Source organism: Equus caballus, chromosome 2, assembly GCF_041296265.1.
Source record: "Equus caballus isolate H_3958 breed thoroughbred chromosome 2, TB-T2T, whole genome shotgun sequence".
NCBI classification, from domain to species: domain Eukaryota; kingdom Metazoa; phylum Chordata; class Mammalia; order Perissodactyla; family Equidae; genus Equus; species Equus caballus.
Genome location: NC_091685.1, coordinates 29,563,622 through 29,589,260, shown reverse-complemented (window position 1 = coordinate 29,589,260; position 25,639 = coordinate 29,563,622). Strand labels below are relative to the sequence as shown.

At 45.0% G+C, this 25,639-nt stretch overlaps 2 protein-coding genes across 5 annotated transcripts in view; one reads left to right on the top strand and one right to left on the bottom strand.

Annotated features, from left to right (window-relative positions):
* Positions 1-126: 126 nt before the first annotated feature.
* On the top strand, positions 127-18,186 carry MTFR1L (mitochondrial fission regulator 1 like). 4 transcript variants are annotated; one of them, XM_070251105.1, is made up of 7 exons: positions 127-219; positions 3,603-3,745; positions 4,237-4,341; positions 12,315-12,424; positions 12,658-12,869; positions 14,138-14,459; positions 16,778-18,186. In XM_070251105.1, exons 2-7 carry the CDS (start codon positions 3,722-3,724, stop codon positions 16,881-16,883), a joined length of 879 nt encoding a protein of 292 aa, XP_070107206.1. In that variant the 5' UTR covers positions 127-219; positions 3,603-3,721; the 3' UTR covers positions 16,884-18,186. The 4 variants fall into 4 exon arrangements, with proteins under 4 accessions (XP_070107206.1, XP_070107210.1, XP_023491236.1 ...); XM_070251109.1 differs by lacking the exon at positions 127-219 and adding an exon at positions 673-880; XM_023635468.2 differs by lacking the exon at positions 127-219 and adding an exon at positions 776-940.
* AUNIP (aurora kinase A and ninein interacting protein) overlaps positions 16,945-25,639 on the bottom strand; it is a 30,249-nt gene continuing 21,554 nt past the window's right edge. Inside the window, 4 exon segments of the mRNA XM_001504117.5 lie at positions 16,945-17,000; positions 17,003-17,014; positions 19,195-19,989; positions 21,541-21,682. Coding sequence (XP_001504167.3) covers positions 16,945-17,000; positions 17,003-17,014; positions 19,195-19,989; positions 21,541-21,682 — 1,005 coding nt within the window.

Sequence of the window (25,639 nt, the reverse complement as noted above, 5' to 3'; positions counted from 1 at the left end):
GGAGTTCTTCTAATCATGAGACCCTGTGTGACCGCACAGGTTGTCCACCCGGGAAGCTGTCCTGTCCCTGGCAGACAGAACTTGCAGGCTTTGAGAGCAAAGAACTGCAGCCCGGGAGCCAGGCCCAGCCACGTGCTGAGGTCGGAGGAGGGCACGTGACCCAGGCCTGGATGCTACGGCAACCAGGACTGAGAGAGTTCGAGCGCAAAGAGGGAATGGGTGAGTAAGCCTGGAAGGAATTACTCTGGGGTCTTGCCCATCCATCTACCCATCTGATTAACCAACTTACTGAATATACCGTGTGTGTTTGTGTGAAAGAGAGATACATAAAGGCTAAAATGGAAGAAAGCTACAAAGCGCTGGAGGACAGGAGTCAGAGAAAGAGGCCCATTGTTGCTGGAGAGGACCGTAGAGGGTCTTGGATGGGAAGCAGGAACTTGTGAAGGGGACCAGGGCGAGATGAGACAAGGCAAGCGCTAGGTCCGGTAGGCCTGGAACGCCAGGGTGAGGATTCTCAACTTTGCGGTAGGGGTGGGGACAGCAGACACCGCACAATTTGAGGGGCGAGTAGTGACACAGTGAGACCTCGGCTTCCAAGGCTGGATCGGGACAAGACGTGGAGAACAGCAAAGGCGGAGACCCGCGGGGTATGCAGCCAATCAGGTCTCCGGAATCCCCAAGCGCAGACAACTTTTCCCAAGGGCTCGACCGGCGGGGGCGTGGCCTCGCGGGATGGGCGTGTCCCTCCCTCGCGAACGGCACGTGCGGCCGCCCCGCCCCCGCAGGAGCCGCGCTACAGCTGCCGGATCGGAGCCCGCCTTCCGAGGGCGCCGGGGCCCGGCTCGGTGCGCAGCTGCAGAGGATCGCTTCCGGGGGGCAGGTCAGCGGAAGTGAGGGCGGTTGGGGCGGGGCGGCCCGCTGTGGTAGGAGGGGCCGTGAGGTGAGTGAGTCCCGGGGCAGGAGTCTGAGGTGAGACTAGGTCAGAAGGTTGCCCGCAGGCGGGAGCGCGGCTTTTGGGCCGGCAGTCGACGCGGCCTAGTGCTGGGCGCTGTGCGAAGCCCGCGGCTCCTGTTCCCGCGCTAGTTCTCGCGGGAGCCGGTGTTGTCTGCCTCGTTTGGCAGAGGGGGGACTGAGTCCCCAAGGGGTAGTTACTCGCCCGAGTCCCCCAGCTTCGGGGGCCGAGCTCCGCTAGAGGCTTCTCCTCTCGGCCGCGCTCCTCGACGGCCCGGGCCGCCGCCTCGCTCCGCCTGGGCCAGCGGCGAGCACTTGGCCGACCTTGGCCTGCGGCCGGCTGTGCGGGGGAGGGGAGGCGCGGCCCCGGCCCGGCCCGCGCGGGCTGTCCGCTCGGCGAAGTTCCGCGGGGCGCCGGCCCGGGGATGAGGGCGGCCACGCTCCGGAGGAGCGCCCGGGTCCGGCGGGCGGCCGGGTCAGCGATCGGGACGGCGGCCTGGAGAGGGGCTGCGGGAGCGCGGCGGCGGGAAGCCTAGCCCGCGCTGCCGGCGAGCGAGGGCGTCTTCAGCCAGTGACAGCCCGGGCGGGGGCTTGAAGGCTGCGTCGCTGTTCCCGTTCGTTCGTGTCTTAACTGAACCGTCGTTTAAGCGCCTGCCATGTACCAGGCGGGCAGTGCTGTGCCTGGGGAGTCCCTGCCCTTGGACAAACAGCACATGACAGTTCCCCAGTTAGCATCGTGAGAACTCCCGAGGAAGTGCGGGGTGGCAGTAAAGGACGTGACTGTCAGGGAGGGGAGGCGATGCTTGAGCTGAGTTCCCGAGAATGGGAAGGAGCTCGGTGAAGAGGGTGCTGGTGGTGGTCAAGCAGAGGAACGGTGTGGGCAGGACCTGAGCTGGTGTGGGGGCTGCGCAGTGTGCAGGGCCCGGTGTGGGCGGGGGGCCGTGCTGGGTTTGGTCCAGACCGGGAGAGAGTGCGCCTGGTGAGGCTGGGCCTGACCGTGGAGGGCCCTGCAGGCTGTGCTGAGGAGGCTAGGTTTTATCCTGTTTCAAACCTAGGAATGGTGTGACTAGCAGTGTGTTCTAGAAAGATTCCTCAGGCTGTTGTGAGAGTTAGAGGCCCGGCTGAGTCTTTGGAGGCAAGTTTGGAGAGGATATGGCTGCAGTGACCTAAGCGAGAAACCAGGGGGGCGCTGTTAGGTGGAGCCTGTGGAGGCGCTGACGTTCGGCACAGAGCCTGCACACGGGGACTCTGATGAAAGGCTGAACTGTGCTGAGAAGTTGGGCCCGTGCAGGAGGCGGCAGGATCTGAACCAGACTCAGGGTGCTTTTGCTGGCATGACCACTGAGTGACCTCAGATGCGTCCCCTCCTCTCTCCAGCTTCCTTTCCTCATAGGTATCACAAAGGGAATGGTAACTCCCCTCCCAGAGGTGAAAGAGACACCCTACAAGGGAGGTTTCCAGAAAGAGCTGCTCTGGTCAGTCCAGTCCGTCGTCCCCTGTTCGGAGCCTGCCCGTTGACTGCCCAGCCACTTCTCACCCGGGCCTTCCCAGCGCTCGTGACTTAAGCCCCAGTTTACCTTTACGCCATGTCCACTCTGCTCTTTACATCTCTCTCACCTTCCTGCCCTGGACCTGTGCTGTTGCTGTTTTTCTTCCCTTCCTACCTCCTCTGAGCTCATCATGGGGCTCTGGGACCAGGGCGCTGAACTGGCTACTTGCCTGGGGTGCCCTTCTTAAGCAGTGATACTCAGCCTCTCCTGGAATTATGTATTCCTGTCCTCTCTCCTAGACCGTGAGTTCCTTGAGAGCATGGCTGTGTCTTACTCCTTCCACAGCCCCTACAGTGCCCAGCACAGGGCCTGGCACAGAGTGGGTATTGTTGGTTTTTGATGAACGAGGGAACGAACGAGCTCATTGACTACATCTGCTCACCATGCAAGGGCAGCTGTGAAGAATCTAGTCAGGAGTGACTTCACCCATCTGTATCATGTTTTAACAGTTCATTAAGCACTTTAAAATCCCGTTTCACTGATTGATCTGTAAGGTAACCTAGAGTGGCGGCTCTTCTTGTCCTCTTTTTACAGATGGAGAAACCAACATTCAGAAAGGTTGAGTGATTTGTCTAGGGCTAGAGAGCCAGTAGGTGGCCGAGCCAGGATAATTTTTGGCTCTCTTCCCTGAGCCTAGTAGACTGAGACTGGCTGGAGCTGGCCGTTCATTCTCCCGTTGTCTGCTTTACCTCTGCCTTGCGGGGGCCCCGGAGTGCCAGGCCGAGGGGCACGTGCTGGGCTTTTACATCTCATCTTCAAGGATGAGTGCTGGGCTTGGATGGTACCTATACTTTGGCTTTCCCATGAGCTTTCTAACTACCAGAGGGTTCTGTTTACATGTTTGGAAGTTTTGCCTCAGGAAGCCTAAGGGCCCAGGAAGGCTCCCCCCAGTTGGCCAAGCTCATGTAGCAAGTCTGGAACAGAACCTTTAAGGGTCTAGATTTGGAGAAACCATTGTTGAGTGAGGGCAGCCTCTGGGGCTGGTTTTCTCCCCTGTGAAGTGTCAGAGAAACCTTGGTGTTGGTCATGGCTCTGCAGGGCCTGGTTTCATGGGGCTTGTGTGGTGGCCATTGAGTCCCCATTGTGGGGGTTGTTTCACAGAAGAGAAGTCTGGTGTTCCCTAAGATGGCCTGATATGAAGGAGTCACGCCTCCCACCTCCCCGAGCCCCCAGAGTTGCCCTGTGGCTGCTTGGTCCTTCAAGTTCAGGAGCCGGTTGAAATGTCGGAAATGGAAGCCAATGTGGTAAGGGACATTCCCAGGGCAGGGGTGTGGTGGGGAAGGCTGAGTGCTGGGTCTGCTGCAGTTCGGAGACCCTCTAGTTAATTCTTCCTTTCCCCTGGAGGCCTGGAATTGGAGGGAGGCCACCCTTGCACCCACTCCTCACAGGCAGAACCAGCTATGATCTTGGTGACGTTAAGGAGTCGGCGTGTTTCTGCCTTTCTGTGCAGAGGGAAGGGAGGGAAGCCTGGATGATCCCTACACCGAGCTATCCCCTTCACTGGACCCTCCCAACCTTGACTGCGCCTTGGTAGCAGCAAGTGTACCCTGAGGTGGCTGGCCAAGGTGAAGGCTGGTGACTGGGGAACCTGCCCTCACTCATAATTGAGACTTGACTTACCCAGGGTGCCCTGTCCCTGGGATTGGGGAATTCAGTCTCCCTGCTAAAGGGAATAGGACGGGGACAGTAGTTGGATTCATCTCTGAGGTTGTGGCTGTCCCTGTCTCTGCTCTAGACCATCCCAATCTGGCAAAACAAGCCGCATGGGGCTGCTCGCAGTGTAGTGAGAAGAATCGGGACCAACCTGCCCCTGAAGCCATGTCCCCGGGCGTCCTTTGAGGTGAGTGCGCTGGAAGGGCAGGGAGAGTAGAGACCCAGAGAGTAGGGGAGGATGGTGCTGCTTCTGTACCCCAGACTCCTTAGTGTTGCCAGGCAAGTTGCTTTCCTGGTCACTTTTTCATTTTGTCAAGAAATATTTAAGTGCTTATAATGGACCCTGGTCACTGTGAGTTCCTGATTGTACACAAACCTGTGACCACAACAGTCAGGCTTCCAACTTGCTCATAAATTAATAACCTTGCATCTTTGATGCCTCTGCTAAGCGACTCAGATTGCATCAGGTTCCAGCAATACCATTTATCAGTGCGGGCTGAAGGCCCTTGCTGAGCCACATCTCCAGACTCGCCATGTCTCTGCTCTGAGGGTTTGCCTGCAACCCTGGCAGGTCCCCCCGCGGGAGACTGAGTGCTGTGTGCGACTCTGAGGTGAACTCTGCTTTTCTCCACCAGCCCTAAGACTTGGCTACTTAGCCACCTATTTTTAGTGTTTCCCTGAGGCCATTACTCCCCATCCTCTTCTTTCTGGCCAAGTCTGGTCACTCCTTTACTGGGCTACCTCTGTGTCTAGGGTGCCTTTAGCGCCAACTCTGCAGCAGAGATTCTTGCCTGGCCCATGTCTCTGAGACCTCCTCCTGCAGTGGAAAGCTAAGTAGCATTTATTAGTCCCAGCTGCCTCCCTCTGAGAACTAATGATTAAGCACCAGCTCCAGGCTAGATGCTTAACGTGTGTGCATTTGAGGAGCTGGGACACAAAAGAAATACTTAAGCTTTCTGCCTACACACAGGAGATAGAAATATATGCCTGAAAAGATGGGGGCCCAGATGGATACAGAAATGAGGAAGCTGAGCTTGTATATCAGGTGCTGCGCTGCAGAGTCTGTGTAGGAGCTGGATCTGGAGTCAGAAGTGGTGTCAGAGTTGGTATGAGAGTCAGGAATAGGGTGGGAAGTGTGTAGGATGGGGTGAGGGGGCTGCCCCATGAGCCAGACTGCTAATTATCAAGAATTGCCCACAGGGCTGGGGCAGGATGTGGCCCTAGCTGCCTCAAGCATCAGCAACAAAAGGGAACACAGCTAAGGAGTGTGAGAGACTCAGTGGAGCTTGCCCCAACACGTGGCTATAACCTCTCCATTCCTTTGGCCAGATACTGCTGGGCAGAGATGATCAAGACCATAGGCACCCACAGAGCAGGAGTAGGCGTGAGTAGTGTTAGTAATACTAGCTACCATTTACTGAATGCATACTATGTGCCAGGCACTGTGCGAAGTACTTTATATATGTTAACTCATTTAATTGCCAATAGCAGAGGAATATTCCGGCTAATGAGGGAGAGCAGCTGGAGGCCCCCCATAAATGACCCATCTTAGCAATAGCTCCTGGGTCAGTGGAGTCCTTGTCTCTGTAACCTTGGAATATCACTTCACTCCTGTAAGACCCAGGTTCCCTGTCTAAAAGCAAGAGCCATAAACTCCTGATCCACCTACCAAACAATTTGTAGCAGAAACATCTGGACTTAACTCATGTATAGGAGAGTTTTTGAGAAATTATCCGTGGATTTCTGTTGTAATTACCTTTACCTTAAATATTATTTAAGGGAATCTTGCTGATTTGTTTTATTTTTTAAATTACCCATGTAAAAATATTAAATTATGGAAAATAAAAAGGAGAAAGGAAAATAAATTACCTATAATCCATGTAGTCTTGACACAAATAACTATTAATGTTTTGGTGTAGTTCTTTTTTTTCATGTTTACCACCCAAAGACTGATTACAATCTGTCAACCTACACATGCACCCTATTAATTCTTTCTCCCTCCTCCCTTCCCCATTCCCCTCTGGTAACCACCAAACTAATCTCTGTTTCTATGTGTTTGTTGTTGTTTTTATCTTCCACTTATGAGTCAAGACATAATAGTATTTGAAATTCTCTGACTTACTTCACATAGCATAATACCCTCAAGGTCCATCCATGTTATCACAACTGGCAAGATTTCATCATTTTTTATGGCCAAGTAGTATTCCATTGTGTATATATACCACATCTTCTTTATCCAATCATCAGTTGATGGGCACTTATGTTGCTGCCAAGTCTAGGCTATTGTGAATAAAGCTGCCATGAATATAGGGGTGCATATATCTTTTCAAATTATTGTTTTTATGTTCTTCGGATAAATACCCAAAAGTGGTAGCTGGGTCCTATGGTAGTTCTATTCTTGATTTTTTGAGGAACTTCCATACTGTTTTCCATAGTGGCTGCACCAGTTTGCACTCCCACCAGCAGTGTACAGGGGTTTCCTTTTCTCCACATCCTCTCCAACACTTGTTATTTCTTGTCTTGTTAATTATAGCCATTCTGATGGCCATGAGGTGATATCTCACTGTAGTTTTGATTTGCATTTCCCTAATAATTAGTGATGTTAAACATCTTTTCATGTGCCTTTTGGCCATGTGTATATCTTGTTTGAAAAGATGTTCAGATCCTTTGCCCATTTTTTAATTGGGTTGTTTGGTTTTTTTGTGGTTGAGTTGTATGAGTGCTTTATATATTTTGGATATTAACCCCTTATCAGATACATGATTTTCAAATATCTTCTTCCAATTGTTGTCTTTTTGTTTTGTTGATGGTTTCCTTTGCTGTGGAGAAGCTTTTTAGTTTGATGTAATCCCATTTGTTTGTTTTTTTCTATTGTTTCCCTTGCCTGGTCAGACATGGTACTTGAAAATATGCTGCTAAGACATTGGTCAAAGAGTGTACTGCCTATGTTTTCTTCTAGAAGTTTCATGGTTTCAGGTCTTACATTCAAGTCTCTAATCCATTTTGAGTTAATTTTTGTTTATGGTGTAAGATAATAGTGTGCTTTCATTCTTTTCTAAGTGGCTGTCCAGTTTTCCCAGCACCATTTATTGACGTGACTTTCCTTTCTCCATTGTATGTTCTTGGCTCCCTTGTCAAAAATTAGCTGTCCATCGATGTGTGGGTTTATTTCTCGGGTCTTGATTCTGTTCCACTGATCTGTGTGTCTGTTTTTTTTTTTAATTTTTTTCCTTTTTCTCCCCAAGGCCCCCCCGGAACATAGTTGTATATTCTTCGTTGTGGGTCCTTCTAGTTGTGGCATGTGGGATGCTGCCTCAGCGTGGTTTGATGAGCAGTGCCATGTCCGTGCCCAGGATTCGAACCAACGAAACACTGGGCCGCCTGCAGCGGAGCGTGCGAACTTAACCACTCGGCCACGGGGCCAGCCCATGTGTCTGTTTTTGTGTCAGTACCATGCTGTTTTGATTGCTATAGCTCTGTAGTATATTTTGAAATCAGGGAGTGTGACACCTCCACCTTTGTTCTTTTTTCTCAGGATTCCTTTGGCTTTTCGAGTCTTTTGTTGTTCCATATAAATTTCAGAATTCTTTTTTCTATATCTGTGAGAAACGTCATTGGGACTTCGATAGGGATTGCATTGAATCTGTAGATTTCTTTAGGAAATATGGACATTTTTACTATGCTAATTCTTCCAATCCATGAGTATAGAATCCTTTCCATTTCTTTGTGTCTTTGATTTCTCTCAACATATTTTATAGTTTTCAGTGTACAAGTCTTTCACCTCCTTAATTTATTCCTGGGGGCCAGCCTGGTGGTGTAGTGGTTAAGTTCGTGTGCTCCACTTTGGTGGCCCAGGGTTCGCAGATTCAGATCCTGGGTGTGGACCTACACACCACTCATCAAGCCATGCTGTGGCAGCGTCCTACATACAAAATAGAGGAAGATTGGCACAGATGTTAGCTCAGGGCCAATCTTCCTCACCAAAATAAAATAAAATAAATTATTCCTAGGTATTTTATTCTTTTTGTTGTGATTATAAATGGGATTGTAGTCTTAATTTCTCTTTCTGCTATTTCCTTGTTAGTATATAGAAATGCAGCTGATTTTCTGTTGATTTTGTGTCTTGTATTCATTTATTATTTCTAATAGTTTTGGTGGATTCTTTAGGGTTTTCTATATATAAAATCATGTCATCTGCAAATAGTGACAGTTTTACTTACTCCTTTCCAATTTGGATCATTTTTATTTCTTTCTCTTGCCCGATTGCTCTGGCTAGGATTATGATCCAATACTGTTAAATAAGAGTGGTGAAAGTGGGCATCCTTGTCTTATTCCTGTTCTTTAAGGGGTAATTTTCAGGTTTTATTTATTTATTTTAGATTAGCACCTGAGCTAACATCTGTTGCCAATCATCATCTTTTTTTTTCCTTCTCCCCAAAGCCCCCCAGTACATAGTTGTATATTCTAGTTGCAGGTCCTTCCAGTTCTGCTATGTGGGACACCACCTCAGCATGTCTCGATGAGCAGTGCTAGGTCCATGCCCAAGATCCAAACCGGTGAAACCCTGGGCCACCGAAGCGGAGCGTGCAAACACAACTACTTGGCCACAGGGCTGGCCCCCTCTGTTTCTTCGTGATTTTGTTTTTGAAAGTTGTATGATTCTAAGAATTTATCCATTTTATCTAGATTATCCAATTTGTTGGCATATAACTTTTCATAGTATTCTCTTACAATCCTTTGTATTTCTGTGGTGTCCATTGTAATTTCTCCTCTTTCATTTCTGGTTTTATGTGAGCCTTCTTGCTTTTTTTCTTGGTGAGTCTAGCTAAAGGTTTGTCAAATTTTGTTTGTACTTTCAAAGAACCAGCTCTTTGTGTCAGTGATTTTTCTTTTTCTTTTTAAGTCTATTTGATTTATTTCTGCTCTGATTTTTATTATTTCCTTCCTTCTACTGATTTTTGGCTTTGTTCTTTTTCTAGTTCCTTTAGGTGTACTCTTAGATTATTTAGGTTTTTTTTGTTTCTTCAGGTAGGCCTGTATTGGTATAAACTTCTCTCTTAATACCACTTTTGCTATGTCCCATAAATTTTGGTATGTCATATTTTCATTTTCATTTGTCTCCAGGTATGTTTTATTTCTCCTTTGATTTCTTCATTGATCCAGTAGTTGTTAAGTAGCATTTTGTTTAATCTCCACATATTTGTGGCTTTTCTGGTTTTCTTCTTGTACTTGATTTTCTAGTTTCATACCATTGTGGTCAGAAAAGATGCTTGGTATTATTTCAGTCTTCTTAAATTTATTGAGACTTGTTTTGTGGTCTAATATGTGATCTGTCCTGGAGAATGTTCCACGTGTATTTGAAAAGAATGTGTATTCTGCAGGTTTTGGATGGAATGTTCTGTATGTATTTACTAAGTCCACCTGGTCAAACGTGTCATGTTAGGCCAGTGTTTCCTTATTGATCTTCTGTTTGGATGATCCATCCACTGACGTAAGTGGAGTGTTAAAGTCCTCTACTATTGTTGTGTTATTGTCAATTTCTCCTTTTATGTCTGTTAATAATTACTTTATATATTTAGGTGTTCTTATGTTGGGTGCGTAGATATTTACAAATGTTATGTCCTCCTGTTGGATTGTTCCCTTTATCATTATGTGGCCTTCTTTGTCTCTTGTTACAGTTTTTGTTTTAAAGTCTATTTTGTCTAAGTATTGCTACCCCAGCTTTCTTTTCATTTCTATTTGCATGGAGTATCTTTTTCTATCCCTTCACTTCCAGTTGGTGTTTTTAGGTCCAAAGTGTGTTGCTTGTATGCAGCTTATATATGGGTCTTGTTTTTTCATCCATTCAGCCACATGATGTCTTTTGATTGGAGCATTTAGTTCACTGACATTTAAAATGGCTTTTGATAAGTGTGTACCTAATGCCATCTTATTACTTTTTTTTGGTTGTTTTAGTAGTTCTTCTATGTTCCTTTCTTTTTCTCTTGCTCACTTCCCTTGTGGTTTGATGGCTTTCTTTAGCATTATGTTTGGGTTCCTTTCTCTTTATTTTTTGTGTATTTACTATAGGTTTCTGGTTTATAATTACCATGAGGTTCATATATAATAACCTATATAAACAGCAATCTGTGTTGATGGTCTCTTCACTTTGACCGCTTACTAAAAGCCCTACACTTTTACTCCCCTCTCTCCACATTTTATGTTTTTGATATCATATTTAACCTCTTTGTGTGTATATATCCCTTTAAGCTCTTATCATGGAGATAGATATTTTTAGTACTTTTGTCTTTTGACCTTCATACTAGCTTCATACCTATAGGTGGCTCATTCATTACCTTTACTGTATATTTGCCTTTACCAGTGATTTTTTTTTCTTTGATAATTTTCTTATTCCTATTTGTGGTCTTCTCTTTTCTACTTAAATAAGTCCCTTTAACATTTCTTGTAAGGCCTGTTTAGTGGCAATAAACTCCTGTAGTTTTTGTTTGTCTGGAAAATTTTCTTTCCTTCCATTCTGAATGATAAGCTTGCCGAGTAGGGGATTCTTGGCGGTAGGATTTTTCCTTTCAGCACTTTGAATATATCATGCCACTCCCTTCTAGCTTGTAAGATTTCTGCTGAGAAGTCAGCTTATAGCCTTATGGGGCTTCCTACTAAGTAACTTGTTGCCTTTCTCTCACAGCTTTAGGATTCTCTCCTTATTTAATTCTTGACATTTTAATTATAATGTGTCTTAATGTGAGCCTCTCTGGAATCATCTTGTTTGGTGTGCTCTTTGCTTCCTGTACCTGGATGTCTGTTTCCTTCCTCAGGTTAGGAGAGTTTTCAGCTGTTATTTCTTCAGATAGGTTCTCTGCCTCTTTGTCTCTCTCTTCCCTTTCTGGGACACCTATAATACGGATGTTAGTATGCTTGATGTTGTCCCAGAGGGCCCTTAGACTGTCCTCATTATTTTTAATTGTTTTTTCTGTTCAGCTTGGGTGATTTCCTCTATCATCTAGATCTCTGATCCTTTCTTTTGTGTCATCTGCTGTTTTGTGTCTCTGCTGTTGATTCCCTCTAGTGAATTTTTCATTTCCATTATTATATTCAGTTCTGGTTGGTTCTTTATATTTTCCAATTCTTTGTTGAAGTTCTTTTCCATCTTTTACTAGATGCATGTTTTTTGCTTTGTTCTAATCATGGTCAGCATATGATTCAATTCTCCTGATTTTTCATTTAACATAGTGTCACTAAGCCTCCCTGTTCCCTGGTTGTTGTTTATTTGGGTTGAGGGGCTATTTTAAGGAATTCTACTATAATTCCTTTTGTATAATTAATCATGTCTTTTTATTTACATCTAAAATATTCAAATTATCAAGTTTGCTGTTAGATCCCAATTAGCTACAAAGGTGTTGTAAAGAGCTAGCCAGGAGAAACTGCCTGTTGATGTAATGGATTGTTGATGTCCTCGCACCTGTATTCTCACAACCAGAGGGCAAGACACTCTTAGACAGTGGCCGTCTCTGTTAAAAGGTAACTCTAGCCAGTCCCACTGAAGACCCCTTTGCTCTAGCCAGGGGTCAGCAAACTTTTTCTTTAAAGGGCCAGATAGTAAATATTGTAGGCTGTGGACTATAACAGTCTCTATGCCAACTACTCACTTCTGCAATTGTAGCTTAAAAGCAACCACAGATAATACATAAATGAATGGGTGTAACTGTTTCCCAGTAAAACTTTATGTATAAAAACAGGCCCATCCCTGCTCTAGGCCACCATGTTGTGCTTGGAGGATATAACAGCCTCATAATTGGTCTCTTCAACCTCCCATCCATGTTTCACACAGCAGCAGAGTAATCTTTTAAAACCTAAAATCGGATCCCTACTTAAAATCTTCAGTGGTTCATTATTGGTCTTAGAATCAAAGCTCCTAATTCACTTTCTAACCTCTTGCATTCCCCCCTCATCCACTGTTCCAGCCATGCTCAATTATGCTCTCACAAACTCTCTTGCTTCTGGCCTCTTATTCAAGCTATTTCCAAACATTTCAGAACCCTCTTCTCCCCCAGCCTTCCTGACCCCCAGTGCTGGATTAGGTGCCCCTCCTTTGTATTTTGCAGTCTCTCATTATCTCACCATCATGTCAGTAAATGTTTGTTGATGAATTTTGCTTCTCTATAGACCCTGCCCAACATCTCTGACCTGTGTCTAAGGGATGTGCCCCCAGTCCCTACTCTGGCTGACATCGCCTGGATTGCTGCAGATGAAGAGGAGACATATGCCCGAGTCAGGTACTGAGGCAACAGCTGGTCTGCTGGAGAATGGGAAGCTTCTTCCTAGATGAGATGGTAGACAGCAAGGAGAGTGCTTGTAAGAGACTGAGGGCAGTAGGAATGAGAGCTGTGGGCTCAGAGTGGGAGCAGGACCTGGCTGTGTTACTCTGGTAGGAGTGGATGAAGGAATTTTAGAAGGGGTGCAGTGGCCAGCTGTGTCTGACTGATATACTTGTCTTTCCCGGGTCCAGAAGCGATACGCGCCCCCTGAGGCACACCTGGAAGCCCAGCCCTCTGATTGTCATGCAGCGCAATGCCTCAGTGCCCAACCTGCGTGGGTCCGAGGAGAGGCTACTGGCCTTGAAGAAGCCAGCCTTGCCAGCCCTAAGCCGCACCACAGAGCTGCAAGATGAGCTGAGCCACCTACGCAGCCAGATTGCTAAAATAGTGGCAGGTGATGCAGGTAGGAGCCCCTAAACCAAGGCCAGAATATAACCGGTGATTCCTTTTCCCCTGGCTTTTGGACAGGATAGGGGTAAGGAAATGATGGTCCCTGGTTCAGGTGGACTCAGGCCCAGGGTTCTGGGGTTGCCCTGAGGCCTGTCTAGCCTGTAGTATTCCTTGGATAGTTTCCATCAGCCATTTTGGGCTGACAGGTTTGGTTAAGAACAAAATCTTCGCATAACCTATGATCCCAGGCAGATTTCCTCCCTTGGCCACAAAAACCACCACCCTCCTCCAAGTGTCTTTAAGATCAGTCTTCCATGAGCCCTAAGCAGCTTTCTTTTTCAACATGAGAAATAAGCATTTCCCACCACTAAGAGACTTATCCCCTTTAAGCACCAATCTTCCCCTTCCTTATCCTATCTACCAGAGACCACCTCTCCATCCGTCTGCCTTTCTGTCTGCAGTTAAGGCAGAACCACTGGAAATGAACAGGAGTCTGCCTTGGCCAGCGGCATGAAACACCGACAGGTGGCTCTCTCCCAGATACTCAGGGCTTATCCTCATATTCCTCCCATCCTCATTCTTTTGTTCCTCGTTAACTCAAAGTCATAGCTTCCAAACGTAATCAGTTGGTAGAACACATGAAAATCATGGTGTTCTCTTTGAAAGCTTCACCTACTTAATTCTGTCATATGGCAGTTTTATAGAGGACTTGCACTTGAATTTTCCATTTATGTTTATTGCCTACTTTTTTGTCATCTAAGAGACAAGTGGAAGTAGTTTGTGAAAAATCAGTGTTTCTTAGAAACTTAGAAAATTCTCTTCATTAAAATTTGGGGAACTAGGAGGATGGTCACCATTCTATTTTTGCTGCAGAATGCTTCTTCCAGTCACAGATAGCATTCAAAGGAGCAGAGTCAGAAGCACTAGTCCAGTTAGAGAAAAGGACAAATTCAGGTCTTGGTTCTGTCACTGTTGCTTCAGTCTAAACTCCACAGCCCACTGCAAAATGAGAGCTTTTAGGAGCCAAAGCCTTTATGGGGTGAGTTTTTCTGCCCTCCTGGAATACCGGAAGAACCCAGTGCTTCTGCGTCTTCTTGAGATCCTGAGAGGGGAGGGTAGTGGAGGAACCTTCCACTGGGTTAGATGGCATCCTGAGCTCTCCTAGGATGTCATGGTATCAGCCCAGGAAATGAATGTTTGTAGGCAGTGCTTGTGAGGAGAAGATATTACTGCTGTATTCTAGCCCCAGTGTCCATCCATGCCTATTGTTTTCTCTTTCAGCTTCGGCATCATTAACGCCAGATTTCTTATCTCCAGGAAGTTCAAATGTCTCTTCTCCCTTACCTTGTTTTGGATCCTCATTCCACTCTACAACTTCCTTTGTCATTAGTGACATCACTGAGGAGAACGAGGTAGAGGTCCCTGAGCTTCCATCAGTCCCCCTGCTTTGTTCTGCCAGCCCTGAATGTTGCAAACCAGAACACAAAGCTACCTGCAGCTCGTCTGAGGAGGATGACTGTGTCTCTCTGTCCAAGGCCAGCAGCTTTGCAGATATGATGGGGATCCTGAAGGACTTTCACCGCATGAAACAGAGCCAAGATCTGTAAGTATCTGATAATGAGCTCTAGTGATCTATTTACTGTTTAAGTCACCCATGGCCATTGATCTAATAGAAAGGACTTAGATAGTAAGTCCTCAGTAGTAGCGATGTTACTTTATTCACAAAGCCTGCTAAGGCCTGGGGCCCCAGTTTGTGGAAAAAGCAAGATTTCACATTTGGTTGGGGTGATCTAACCCAACCAAATGTGAGACTAGTAGAGATTTTACAAGAAGGCTCATCTAATCCAACTTCTGTCCCCTGGTGGGGCCTTACCACTTCAGTTCTCATACTGGTAGTGACAGTGTCCCCATGCCCCACCCATCAAAGTGGGGTTGCATAATACTCAAATTGGTAGACTTTTCTGGTGGAAGGAGAATTTCATAAAGTGAGGGATTCTGCATTAAAATATAGTTATCCATTATGCAAACCAATCTTGCAGATTCAGAGATTTGAGAACAAGGTTTTTGAGATTCATAGGTCGTTCTTAAACCTGGCTGCCCTTCAGATTTCTCAGATTTGTTAAAAATATACCTTAAGGGGCCGACCCCATGGCCGAGTGGTTAAGTTTGCATGCTCCGCTTCAGCGGCCCAGGGTTTCACTGGTTCAGATCCTGGGCATGGACCTAGTACCACTCATCAAGCCCTGCTGAGGTGGCATCTCACATAACAGAACCAGAAGGACCTACAACTAAAATATACACCTATGTACTGGGGGGCTTTGAGGAGAAGGAAAAAAAAGAAGACTGGCAACAGATGTTAGCTCAGGTGCCAATCTAGGGAAAAAAAATACACCTTAAGCTTGCTAAAGCAGAACCCCCCCAAGGAGTGGAGCTCAAGGTGTTTCTGATGGAATCAGGAGGAAATCTGGGAAATACCTACGTCGACAAACTCATCTAGCAGAGAAGCCCTAGAGCTCCCGCAGGAGGAGGTGTTTCTCTGAGTGTGGTCTGAGCACCTGCATGGGATGCACTAGAGGCGCTTGTTCAAGTGCAGGTTCCTGGGCACTGAAACATTGGTTTGACATCCAGACCGCCAGAGGCCAGGGTGTGTAGCTGTATTTGTTAATGCAGATAAAAAGGCTTTTTGTGGGGTTGGAAGGTGAGGTCTCTCTACTGAGCTGATGAAATTCCTGTTGAAGTTTCCTCACGTAGTGCAAGGATCCCTTTGTGTCTCTGGCCCCACTTCCCTCTGACAACAAGACAAGGCTAGGTGATTCCCCATCACTTCTTCCTGGTAGTCGATCCTTAGGGGAAGTCACTTTTACCCTCCCTCTCTGGCCCTAGCCAGGTTGGTCAAACTGACCGGCAGTTCTTTCCCACATTCCCAAATTCAGCTGCTGCTGCTGCTTTTGGGCTGCCCTGAGCGGTTTTCTTTGGTCAGTGTTTTAGAGATTGACTCTTAAACTTTCTTTTATACTTGCTTCTTGTACCATATTAGATCCAAGCCCCTCCTTCTACTCATGTCCTGGGATCTTTTCTCCCTTGTTAATAGAAGGAGCTGGGTTGATGACTAAGAATGGGAAAGTAGCCCCGTCAGCAAAGGTTCAGAAATGTGACAGATTGAAGGCAGTTCCTCTTGTTTTTGCTTTCAAGGTTTAACAATCAATCTTGGCTCTTATATATAGCCTAATGACCAGTAAATATGTATGTAAGTCCACTAGAATTTCATGCAACTATTTTCCAAGTATCTAGGACAGTCTTTTATGATCTATCAGGTAATTTCAACCTACCCCAATCTAGGGTTTCTTTTGTTCCCACAGGTCCCTTATGATGTGGACATTTTACTATAAATTCTAGATCTCTTATAAAAAAATCTCACAGCTTCCCTGATGGGGAGACAGAGCAGTAGGAAATCCTTAGCACACCTTTTCACCAGAACTAATAAAGGTCAGAGTAGCCAAGAGTCATTGGTCACTTCCACTGCTGACCTGGGGATATGCTACCAGGAAAAGACAGCACCAGAATGTGGGAGCAGAAGCTTAATCACTCCAGGCCAACTCTTCACTGGTTGATGGTCCTTTACTTTGCCCACATTTCTTATAGCCATTTGAGGAAATAGTAAAGCATTCTAGTTAAGAAATGAGATCTGCTATCAGCTAGCTTGGTTTTAGACTCTGGATTCACCACTTACTGGCTGAGTGATTAGTGACTTTGGGCAAATTATATAACCTTTCTGTGCTTTAGTTTCCTCATTTGTAAAAGAGGATTGTAATAGCACCTACCCCATAAGATTCTGAGGATTGAGATTGTATTCAAAGACACGGAACACTGCCCAGGACAGAGTAAATACTCAATAAATATAAGCTATTATTCTATCTCTAGGAATCGGAGTTTATTGAAGGAGGAAGACCCTGCGGTCCTTATCTCTGAGGTTCTAAGAAGGAAGTTTGCTCTGAAGGAAGAAGATATCAGTAGAAAAGGAAACTGACAGCACTCAGCTCTGCAAACTCAGTCTCATGCTCCTGGAATTCCTTCAATAGCTGCCTTCCTCACCGCAGATGTTTCTGCCTCTCAATTAGAAACCTTCTGCAACGGTCTTGCTGAAAGCTAGAGCTTGGACTGAGAGAGAAGAGCTGGATTATATGTTTCCCATACTTCAAACCTTAGCAGAAGCTAAGGCTGTTTTTAGCTGAGACACTTGTTACAGGTAAAAATGTAGGTTGGAATGCATCAGTCTAAAGGGTGAGATAGAAGTTTCTGGTTTTTCCTTGCTCTTGTGTGAAAATAGGTCCTAAATGAATGACTTACTTCACTGCATTAGGTCCCATCACTGGTCTCACCAGACACTTTGTGCCCAGCTGTCACTCACTCTCAGCAGCTTCCTTGCGGTAGAGCAGGGCTGAGGGGAGGGGGCTATACATGTTTATGTACATGTTCACAGGGCAGGGAAAAATCTTATGCTGCTCCCTCATAAACTGACACCATTGCCCAGCAATCACCCTCTCCCCTATCCCTGTCCAACACCTAGATGTAGAGGTTGGGCCACTGGACCAGCTAACACTTGGGCTGCTGCTGGGAGGCCTGGGCTGTTTTTTTCCTAAATATATTTTGTAATACTGTACAACCAAATCTACCCTCTAAGGCCTTGGGCCTCATCAGTTCTACTGATTGAAAACTCTTTCTCTTCCACGGACTTTAGTTTAAGCCCAGTAGGAAAGAGAAATGGAGGGGGGAAAGAGTACCATCCTTCTTCCAGGCCCTTAACTACTCCTTTGCATTGGGCCAAGGTTTGTACCTGCCACACCATGCATGACTCAGATGCCTTCAGATCCCTTTCTCTATGGTATGTATCCTGTGTGTGTTTGGGTTGAAGCACTATCTAATATTAAAGGAAGGATTTGGAGAGATAGTGCATTTGCTGTGTCCATCTCTGAGTTGTGATCACCTTTTTAAGGTATGTGAACTTTTGTAAACGGACTCCTACAAGGTCCTGCTTTAATAATAGAAAACTTCCCTGAGGAGCCTCTTGTCCCTTTCTGTAGAGATTCTACCCTAAGCTCTTAAAGCAGTTCCATATTATAAGTTGCAAGCTTGCCCCCGGAGACTGTTTACACCTTTTAGATACCACACCTGCAACATGGAAATCTGCCACCTGGTGGATAGCATCTTGGGTAGAACACAAGTCAAATTAGACTCCTGTTCAGATCAGACCTATGGCAATGACAGAGCATATACTATTAAAAAGTTGCTGTTTCAAAAATAAAATTGGTAATGTTTTAATTACCATCAGAGCCAGCTTTGTAAACAGTCATTTATTTGGACTCATAGTTTTTACAAAGGGAGTTCTCTCCCACCTTGTAGTAGAAGAGTGATACAGTCACATCTAGATTATTATATAGCTCAGGCTTTTTTAGGGAGAGATGTTTAAACATAGAGTATATAACTTTAAAATGCTGTAAAGTTACCACAAAAATAAAATAACAAAAAAGAAATAAAACTACTATCATTCTAGCTATCTCTCTATCCCCCCTGCTCTGGTACACCTGGGTCAGGGAGATTTGCCTTATCACTCAAAACAGTGTCAGGAGGGGCTGTCCCCGTGGCCGAGTGGTTACGTTCACGCGCTCCGCTGCAGGCGGCCCAGTGTTTCGTTGGTTCGAATCCTGGGCGCGGACATGGCACTGCTCATCAAACCACGCTGAGGCAGCGTCCCACATGCCACAACTAGAAGGACCCACAATGAAGAATATACAACTATGTACCGGGGGGCTTTGGGGAGAAAAAGGAAAAAAAAGAAAATCTTTAAAAAAAAAACCAAAACACCAGTTTATAAAAAACAAAACAAAAAAGTGTCAGGAATAACAGTCCCAAGCTTAGGTTGAGTGAGTATGACTACAGCCAGAGATTAAAAGAACACACATCCGTAAGAAGCAATGTCCCAGTCAGGCATCTGAAAGGGCAAAGAGGTGGCTCTGTGCAAGCTGAGTAACAGTCTCTTTGGTGGAGGGATAAGTACCTGCCCTGCCCCCTCACTGCTCCTGACTGACACAGGGAATTTACGAGCCACCTCTTCCTTAGGGACAGGCACAATACCAATCATACTGTCTCAAGTGGCACCACCTGCTCTATTTACACAAAGAAAATGCTCAATAATTAACAGCTTCATCCAATGCCTCCATCCTACCCAAACATAACCCACTCCACCCCACCCCCCGCAGGATATTTTCCTATATCTCTCTCGTTTCAAAGTACTTTTAGAACCAAACCCATCTAGACTTAGTGCCTGATAACTTGATTACCTTCAGAGTCCTGGGTAAAGAGTACATCAGGCTGCAGATTTAACTGAGTGGGCCCATCCTGGCACTGAGCCCAAGTGCTGTTAGGAAACCACCCTAAGCTCTGATTCCTGTTGTTGGTTACGTCTCGGAAAGGAGCTCTTGAGTTGTGGGCAATAACCCGCTGGCCCTGAGAATCCTCAGTGAAAAGCTGGCTGCAGGAGTCCTTGTCATTGTTTTCACTGTCCCAAGAAAACACAGGAACAGGACAAGGGCTTTGTTTCACTGACTCTGTGTTTTCTTCACTCCAGAAATCCCTACTGTGTTCCTTGGCAGACACCTTCTCAAATTTAGTCTTGTGCAAGGGCTGATGGCCCTTGCCCCCAGGTGGTTTACTATGTCTCTCCACAGCCTGACAGTTCTTTTTCTTAGGTCCATGAAGCCATTCCTTTTTCCAGGAAGAATCCTTCACGCCCTCCTTTTGGCCCAGCAAGCAAGAACTTTCCAAGTCCTGAGTGAAGGAACAAGCCAGGGAGTCTTTACTCTCTCCAGCGCAGACTGAGGTGTCAGGCTGGAACAAAGACAGGACAGTCAAGAATGGGGTTCCTGTTCTGTGGTGGGCAGAAGGCTGGAGGGACTGAGGACAAAGTCCAGCTTCCTGGATGTCTGCAGGGGTTGAAGTGGCTAAAGGGGGTGCCATGCAATCATCCACCAAGCCCTGGGTCGGATGTCCTTGCTGGGTTGTGTCTTTCTTAGATTCTTTGTTGGTCTGACTCTGTACGTGAGATGAAACACTCCTCTGGTCACTGTTTGTCTTTCCTAGTAAAATAGACATGAAAAAATACTGTTCTGCAGGGGAACTCTGCCACGAGCAGGATTTGGTTGGCTTTTTCTGAGATCAGTATCAGCTACTATCACTACATAGTACAGGGGTCTTAGACTCTTCACATACCTCTGTAGCTGATCTTCCTGCTTTCAGTCTCTCTATTCTCTCCTGAATGATCTTTCTAAAACACAGATTTTATATTCCCCTACTCAAATATATAGATGTTTCACATGACCTACCTATTAAGTCAAACATGTCATATAATCAGACCACGGCCTACTTTTCCCCCTGAGTTTTCATACGTGGGATTTGTTTAACATAGGGCACATCAGTTTTGCTTTTTTTTTTTAATTTAATGTGGTTTCTGCTAAATAGTGATCCTGGCCAAATATTACTCCTGGATATTATCCTTTGAGAAACATGCTCAATACACACTATTTTTGTAAGGTCTCAAAGATCACATTAACCATTCAACTCTGAAAAACCTGCTGGTGACAGTGTGAAGAATGTAGGTTCCCCACTCCCCAAACACTGCATGGTAGAGAGAGAGTAAAGATACAATTAGATGCTAAGTCAACCAGTAGGAAGGACAATAATTAAAAACAACTATGATTATCCACCCTGTCCATGTGATCAGGCGTGAAATGGATCCCGTTCTGCCTTACGGACAAATGACATGGAATTCCCACTCCCCCCCACCCCAAATTATACTAAGAACTAATTACAAACAAAGCTGAATGACTGATTTCCCCTTTCCTTCTCCAAGAATTATACTACAGAACCTATGATTTGTGAAAGGGTTCTCAATTTTGCCTAAGAATTAAATGCAGACTATAGAATATACCAGAATTTTAAAATGGAAAGTGTTTTTAAAAAATATCTGCCCTAGTTACTTAAAGCAAAAAGGTGTCTAAGTTTTTGTTTGGAGTAGGGAGAGTGCATTTTGAAGGCTGATGCAAAACAATCCTAGGAATCACACCAAGAGTTACTCTCTTCCCAGTACCCTCCACTTGGCAGGAACTCTGCTCTCTAAGCCCCAGCCTACTCTGAGGCAGCCTATCCCCTGAGGAGGAACATGCAAGCAAGGAACTGCGAAAGGATGAGACACAAGCTAACTTTATGCCAATCTTTCTAAGAAAAGGCATCTTTGAACCTTGGCTAATTTGAGGAGCTTCATACAGAAATATCAATTAATCTTATACAGACTACTCATTGTTACCAATCCAAGACATATACCTAACTAATGCAGATCAGCTCCCTTAGGCACCCCCAACTCCCAAGTATACCTTTCCTCACTGCTCTGTCAGGGAATAAAAATATTTAATATTAGACTAAGAAAAACAGAACCAGGAAAGTATGTTTGGAAAAGCATGTACAGTATACATTGCTTTTCAAAAGGCAATGATTTGTGTTTTATAACCTCTTCTAACAGGTCAGCTAAGTTTAACACAACACACTGCTGTCACCACTTATAAATATTCCAGCATGGAAAAATGCACACACTCCTTTACGATCCCTGGGCGCTCCCAGATGGATCACCATACCTGGCTGCAAGGTGAAGAATGAAGCAATGCTGGTCTGCCGAACGCCTGCAGGTGGAGTTCTTCTTTGAGTAAAAGAAATCTTAACCTTTCTCTCTCCAGGAAAGAGTGTTGGCATTTTGGTGCTTGGCTTGATTAAGTGTGTCTGAGAAGTGGGGAGAAAAAGAATAATAGAACCTATTAATATCAGTACAGCTGCCAGACGAGAGAGATTCCATAAACACCAGTGACCCTCTTGGAACCACACTGGGCCCTTTGGACTCCACTCAGATCCTATTCTCTAGGTAGTTTTTGCTGTACGTCATCTTCCACCATGTCCTGCCATACTGATGGTGTTTGTTTTTCTCAGGAATCATGTATTCCAACGATAGCCCAATCTTTCTGCTTCCCCATGGAAATCAGATAGGCTGACTAAACAAACAGGATTTCTTGAAGGGATTCCAGGGATGATGCTCGCTCCCTTAAAGACAATTAATGATTGTCAGCAGCAGCAGTTAATGCATTTTCAGGAGTTTTCAAATAGTCACATAGTGGTTAAGAGCATGGCTCCAGAGTGACTCAGCTTCATTTCCAATCAGTGCCAAGTCTACCACTGCCACTTATTAGCTGTGTGACCCTCCACAAGTCATTTAATCTCTCTGTGTCTCATTCTCATGTGTGAAATGGGGACAATAATATTACCTGTCCCGTGGGGCAGTTATGAGGATTTGGCAAGTTAATTCTCATAAAAAGCTCACATAGTTCCTGTATAGCATTCAATAATAATTGGCAATTATTAAGAGGAACAGCAATGAACCAGCACCAGTCTTACCACACTTTCATCTTGGGACCCTTTATACTTTGGAGAATGAATTGGAAGATGGGCCAGAGAGTTTGAGAAGTGTCAACTTTTATCACCTCATCCTTATTTAGTGTCATTTGTTTTTGTTTCGATTTGCTCATTATGGAATGCCTGAGAAGTAGGGAGGACAGGATTATATTTCAATTCAATTTGGCTGTGAAAGCCAAAGAAGAAATGGGATTTGCCAATATTTATACAGCAAATTGGAAGTAGGCCTGAAACTTGAACCCAAATTATTAGTTTTAGCCCAAGTTGACTTCATTTTTACATTTGGAAACTAAAATGTACTTTAAGTGGTTAAAAAAAGAAATAAATCCTGGATGTAAAATTCATACTTTGACTTGTAGTACTCGTACAGAACTTTCCCTTTCACCATACAAAACTAGAAAACTAGATATCAAACAACTGATTTTTGACAACAGACAGAGGCAGTTTAGGACTGTGATCCCTGAGAATAGGAAAACAAATGAGGTGAGCCCTGGGATCACCCTATCTTTCTGCTTGGAAGCACCTGCCAGACTGCAATGTATAGAGAGTACAGTACCCAGGCAGAGCATTGCAGCCTTGATGAACAGAGTAATTTGAGATTGGAAGCTGAGGTGGCTGGGACTCACACAGCATAGAAATACATCCAGAAATCTACATAGAGATTTCTTCAGTCTATTGCTGAATACTAACCTACACATGTGTGAGGTGACACCCCATGAAGCCAAAGAAATAATGAGAACTGCAAGCTGAATAATTCCCAGAGCTAACGCAAGGCTGGGAGAGTTCCCACACTAGCCAGAGTGAGAGACCTTCTTGAATACCAGGGGCACTCAGTAGAGTTTTCAGAAAGATCACCCGTTAGCAGTAGAGCTAAACTAGCCCTAGAGCAAAAGCTATTCCAAACCTGTCCTAACAAAGCTTTTTTAAAAGCAAGCATTTAGGGGCCAGCCCTGTAGTCGAGTGGTTAAGTTTGCGTGCTCTGCTGCGGTGGTCCAGGGTTTCACTGGTTCAGATCCTGGGTATGGACATGGCACCACTCACTGGGCCATGCTGAGGCGGTGTCCCACATGCCACAACCAGAAGGACCCACAACTAAAATATACAACTATGAACTGGGGGGATTTGGGGAGAAAAAGCAGAAAGGAAAAAAAAAAGATTGGCAACAGTCGTTAGCTCAGGTGCCAATCTTTAAGGGAAAAAAAGCAAGCATTTAAAGTATCAAGCTAATTAGCAAATAATTACCTGCCAAAACAAATTTCAAGATTCTTTAAAGACAATAAAATCCAGATACCCAAGAATGTAGCACTCATGATATCTAGTATGCAATGAAAAAATACTAGATATGTGAAAAGAAGCAGGAAAACATCCATAATGGGGAGGGGAGAGGGGATCAGCTAATAGGAATACTAGAAACGGGGCCAGAAATGTCAGGGACAAAAGAATTAGCAGACAAAACTTTAAAACAGTTACTACAAATATGCTTGAGGATTTAAAGGAAAATATGAAAATAATAAGAGAAACAGAAGACATGAAAAATTCACAAATGGCTTAACAGATTAGAGGCTACAGAAGAAAATAACAGTGAACCTGAAGACAAAGCAATATCAACTATCCAAAATGAAGCAAAGACAAAAAAACAAACTGAAAAAGAACAAAGTCTTAATGATCTGTGGGATATCAAACATACATATAATGAGAGTTCCAAAACACAAGGTGAAGGGACAGAAAATATATTTGAAGAAAGAGAGATCAAAATTTTTCCAAATGTGATTAAAAAAACCCACTACAATCAATAACATCACGGCAGAGTGAGCTCTCCTGGTAATCTCTCCCCTCCACTGTACAATGAAAAAGACATTCATACTCCAACAGAGAACATCCAAACACAACACAAAAGACGTGTGAGAGACCCACACAGCCATAGGATGGAGGGTGGAGAGGCTGGAGCTCCCCTCGGAGAAGGTGGAACAGGGTTAAGAGTAAACTTCACTCCCTCCCCAAAAGACTGTGACCCAGGACCGTGTGTGGCCTTTGAGACACAAGGAAGGGGGGAGGGGATGTTCGTTTGTAGGAACGTCAAAGATCCCCGAGGACCCTTGCAGCCTAAAGGGAAGCCCTTTACCAGGGTGAAAGCTATCATGGGGGGTGACCTCATCAAGCCAACACCCCAGGAAAGCAGAGAGTATGAGCAGAGAGAGAAAACTCCCAAGAGCACACAGAAGAAAGTGCCCCTCCCCCTACCCGACCAGCCCCAGCTCCAGTGCCCAGGATTTCAACTGAAAGCAGAGCACTCAGAATATGCAGCTCTTAACCCCTACCCAGTGGCGATAGGCAGTAACTGCAACCAAATACAACGATGTGCAAAAACAGAGCCACACCCTCTAGCAGTATTAAAAATTATATTAAATCTCCAGACCACAGAGAAAATGACAAGTACCCAGAAATTAGTCCTGAGGACACAGAAATATGTAATCTAAATGACAGAGAATTCAAAATAGCTATGATCAAAAAACTCAACAAGTTAGAATGTAGAGAAACAATTCAACGAGTTCAGAAGCTATTTCACAAAAGAGATGGAAACTAAACAGAAGAATCAGTCAGAAATATTGGAGATGAAAGACACAATCAATGAGATAAAACAAAATACGGATTCCCTGAACACTTGAGCAGATATCATAGAGCAGCGAATCAGCATAATAGAGGACAGACATGTTGAAATGCTCGAGATAGAGGTGGAGAGAGAACTAAGACTAAAAAGGAATGAAGAAAATTTCCAAGAAATATCTGACTCAATTAGGAAATGCAACATAAGAATTAGAGATATTCCAGAGGGAGAAGGGAAGGAGAATGGAGCAGAAAGCTTGTTCAAAGAAAGAGCAGCAGAAAACTTCCCAAACCTGGGGAAGGAGAGGGAAATCCATGTGGAAAAGGCTATCAGATCTCCTAAATATGTCAATGTAAAAAGACCTACTGCAAGGCATATAGTTGTGAAACTGGCAAAAGTGAATGACAAAGAAAAAATACTAAGGGCAGCAAGGCAGAAGAAAATAACATATAAAGGAACCCCTATCAGGCTTTCAGCGGATTTCTCTGCAGAAACCTTACAGGCTAGGAGAGACTAGAATGACATATTCAAATCTTTGAAGGACAGAAACTTTCAGCCAAGAATACTCTATCCAGCAAAAATATACTTCAGATACAATGGAGAAATAAAAACTTTCCCAGATAAACAAAATCTAAGGAAGTTCATAGCCATGAGAACCCCTCTACAAG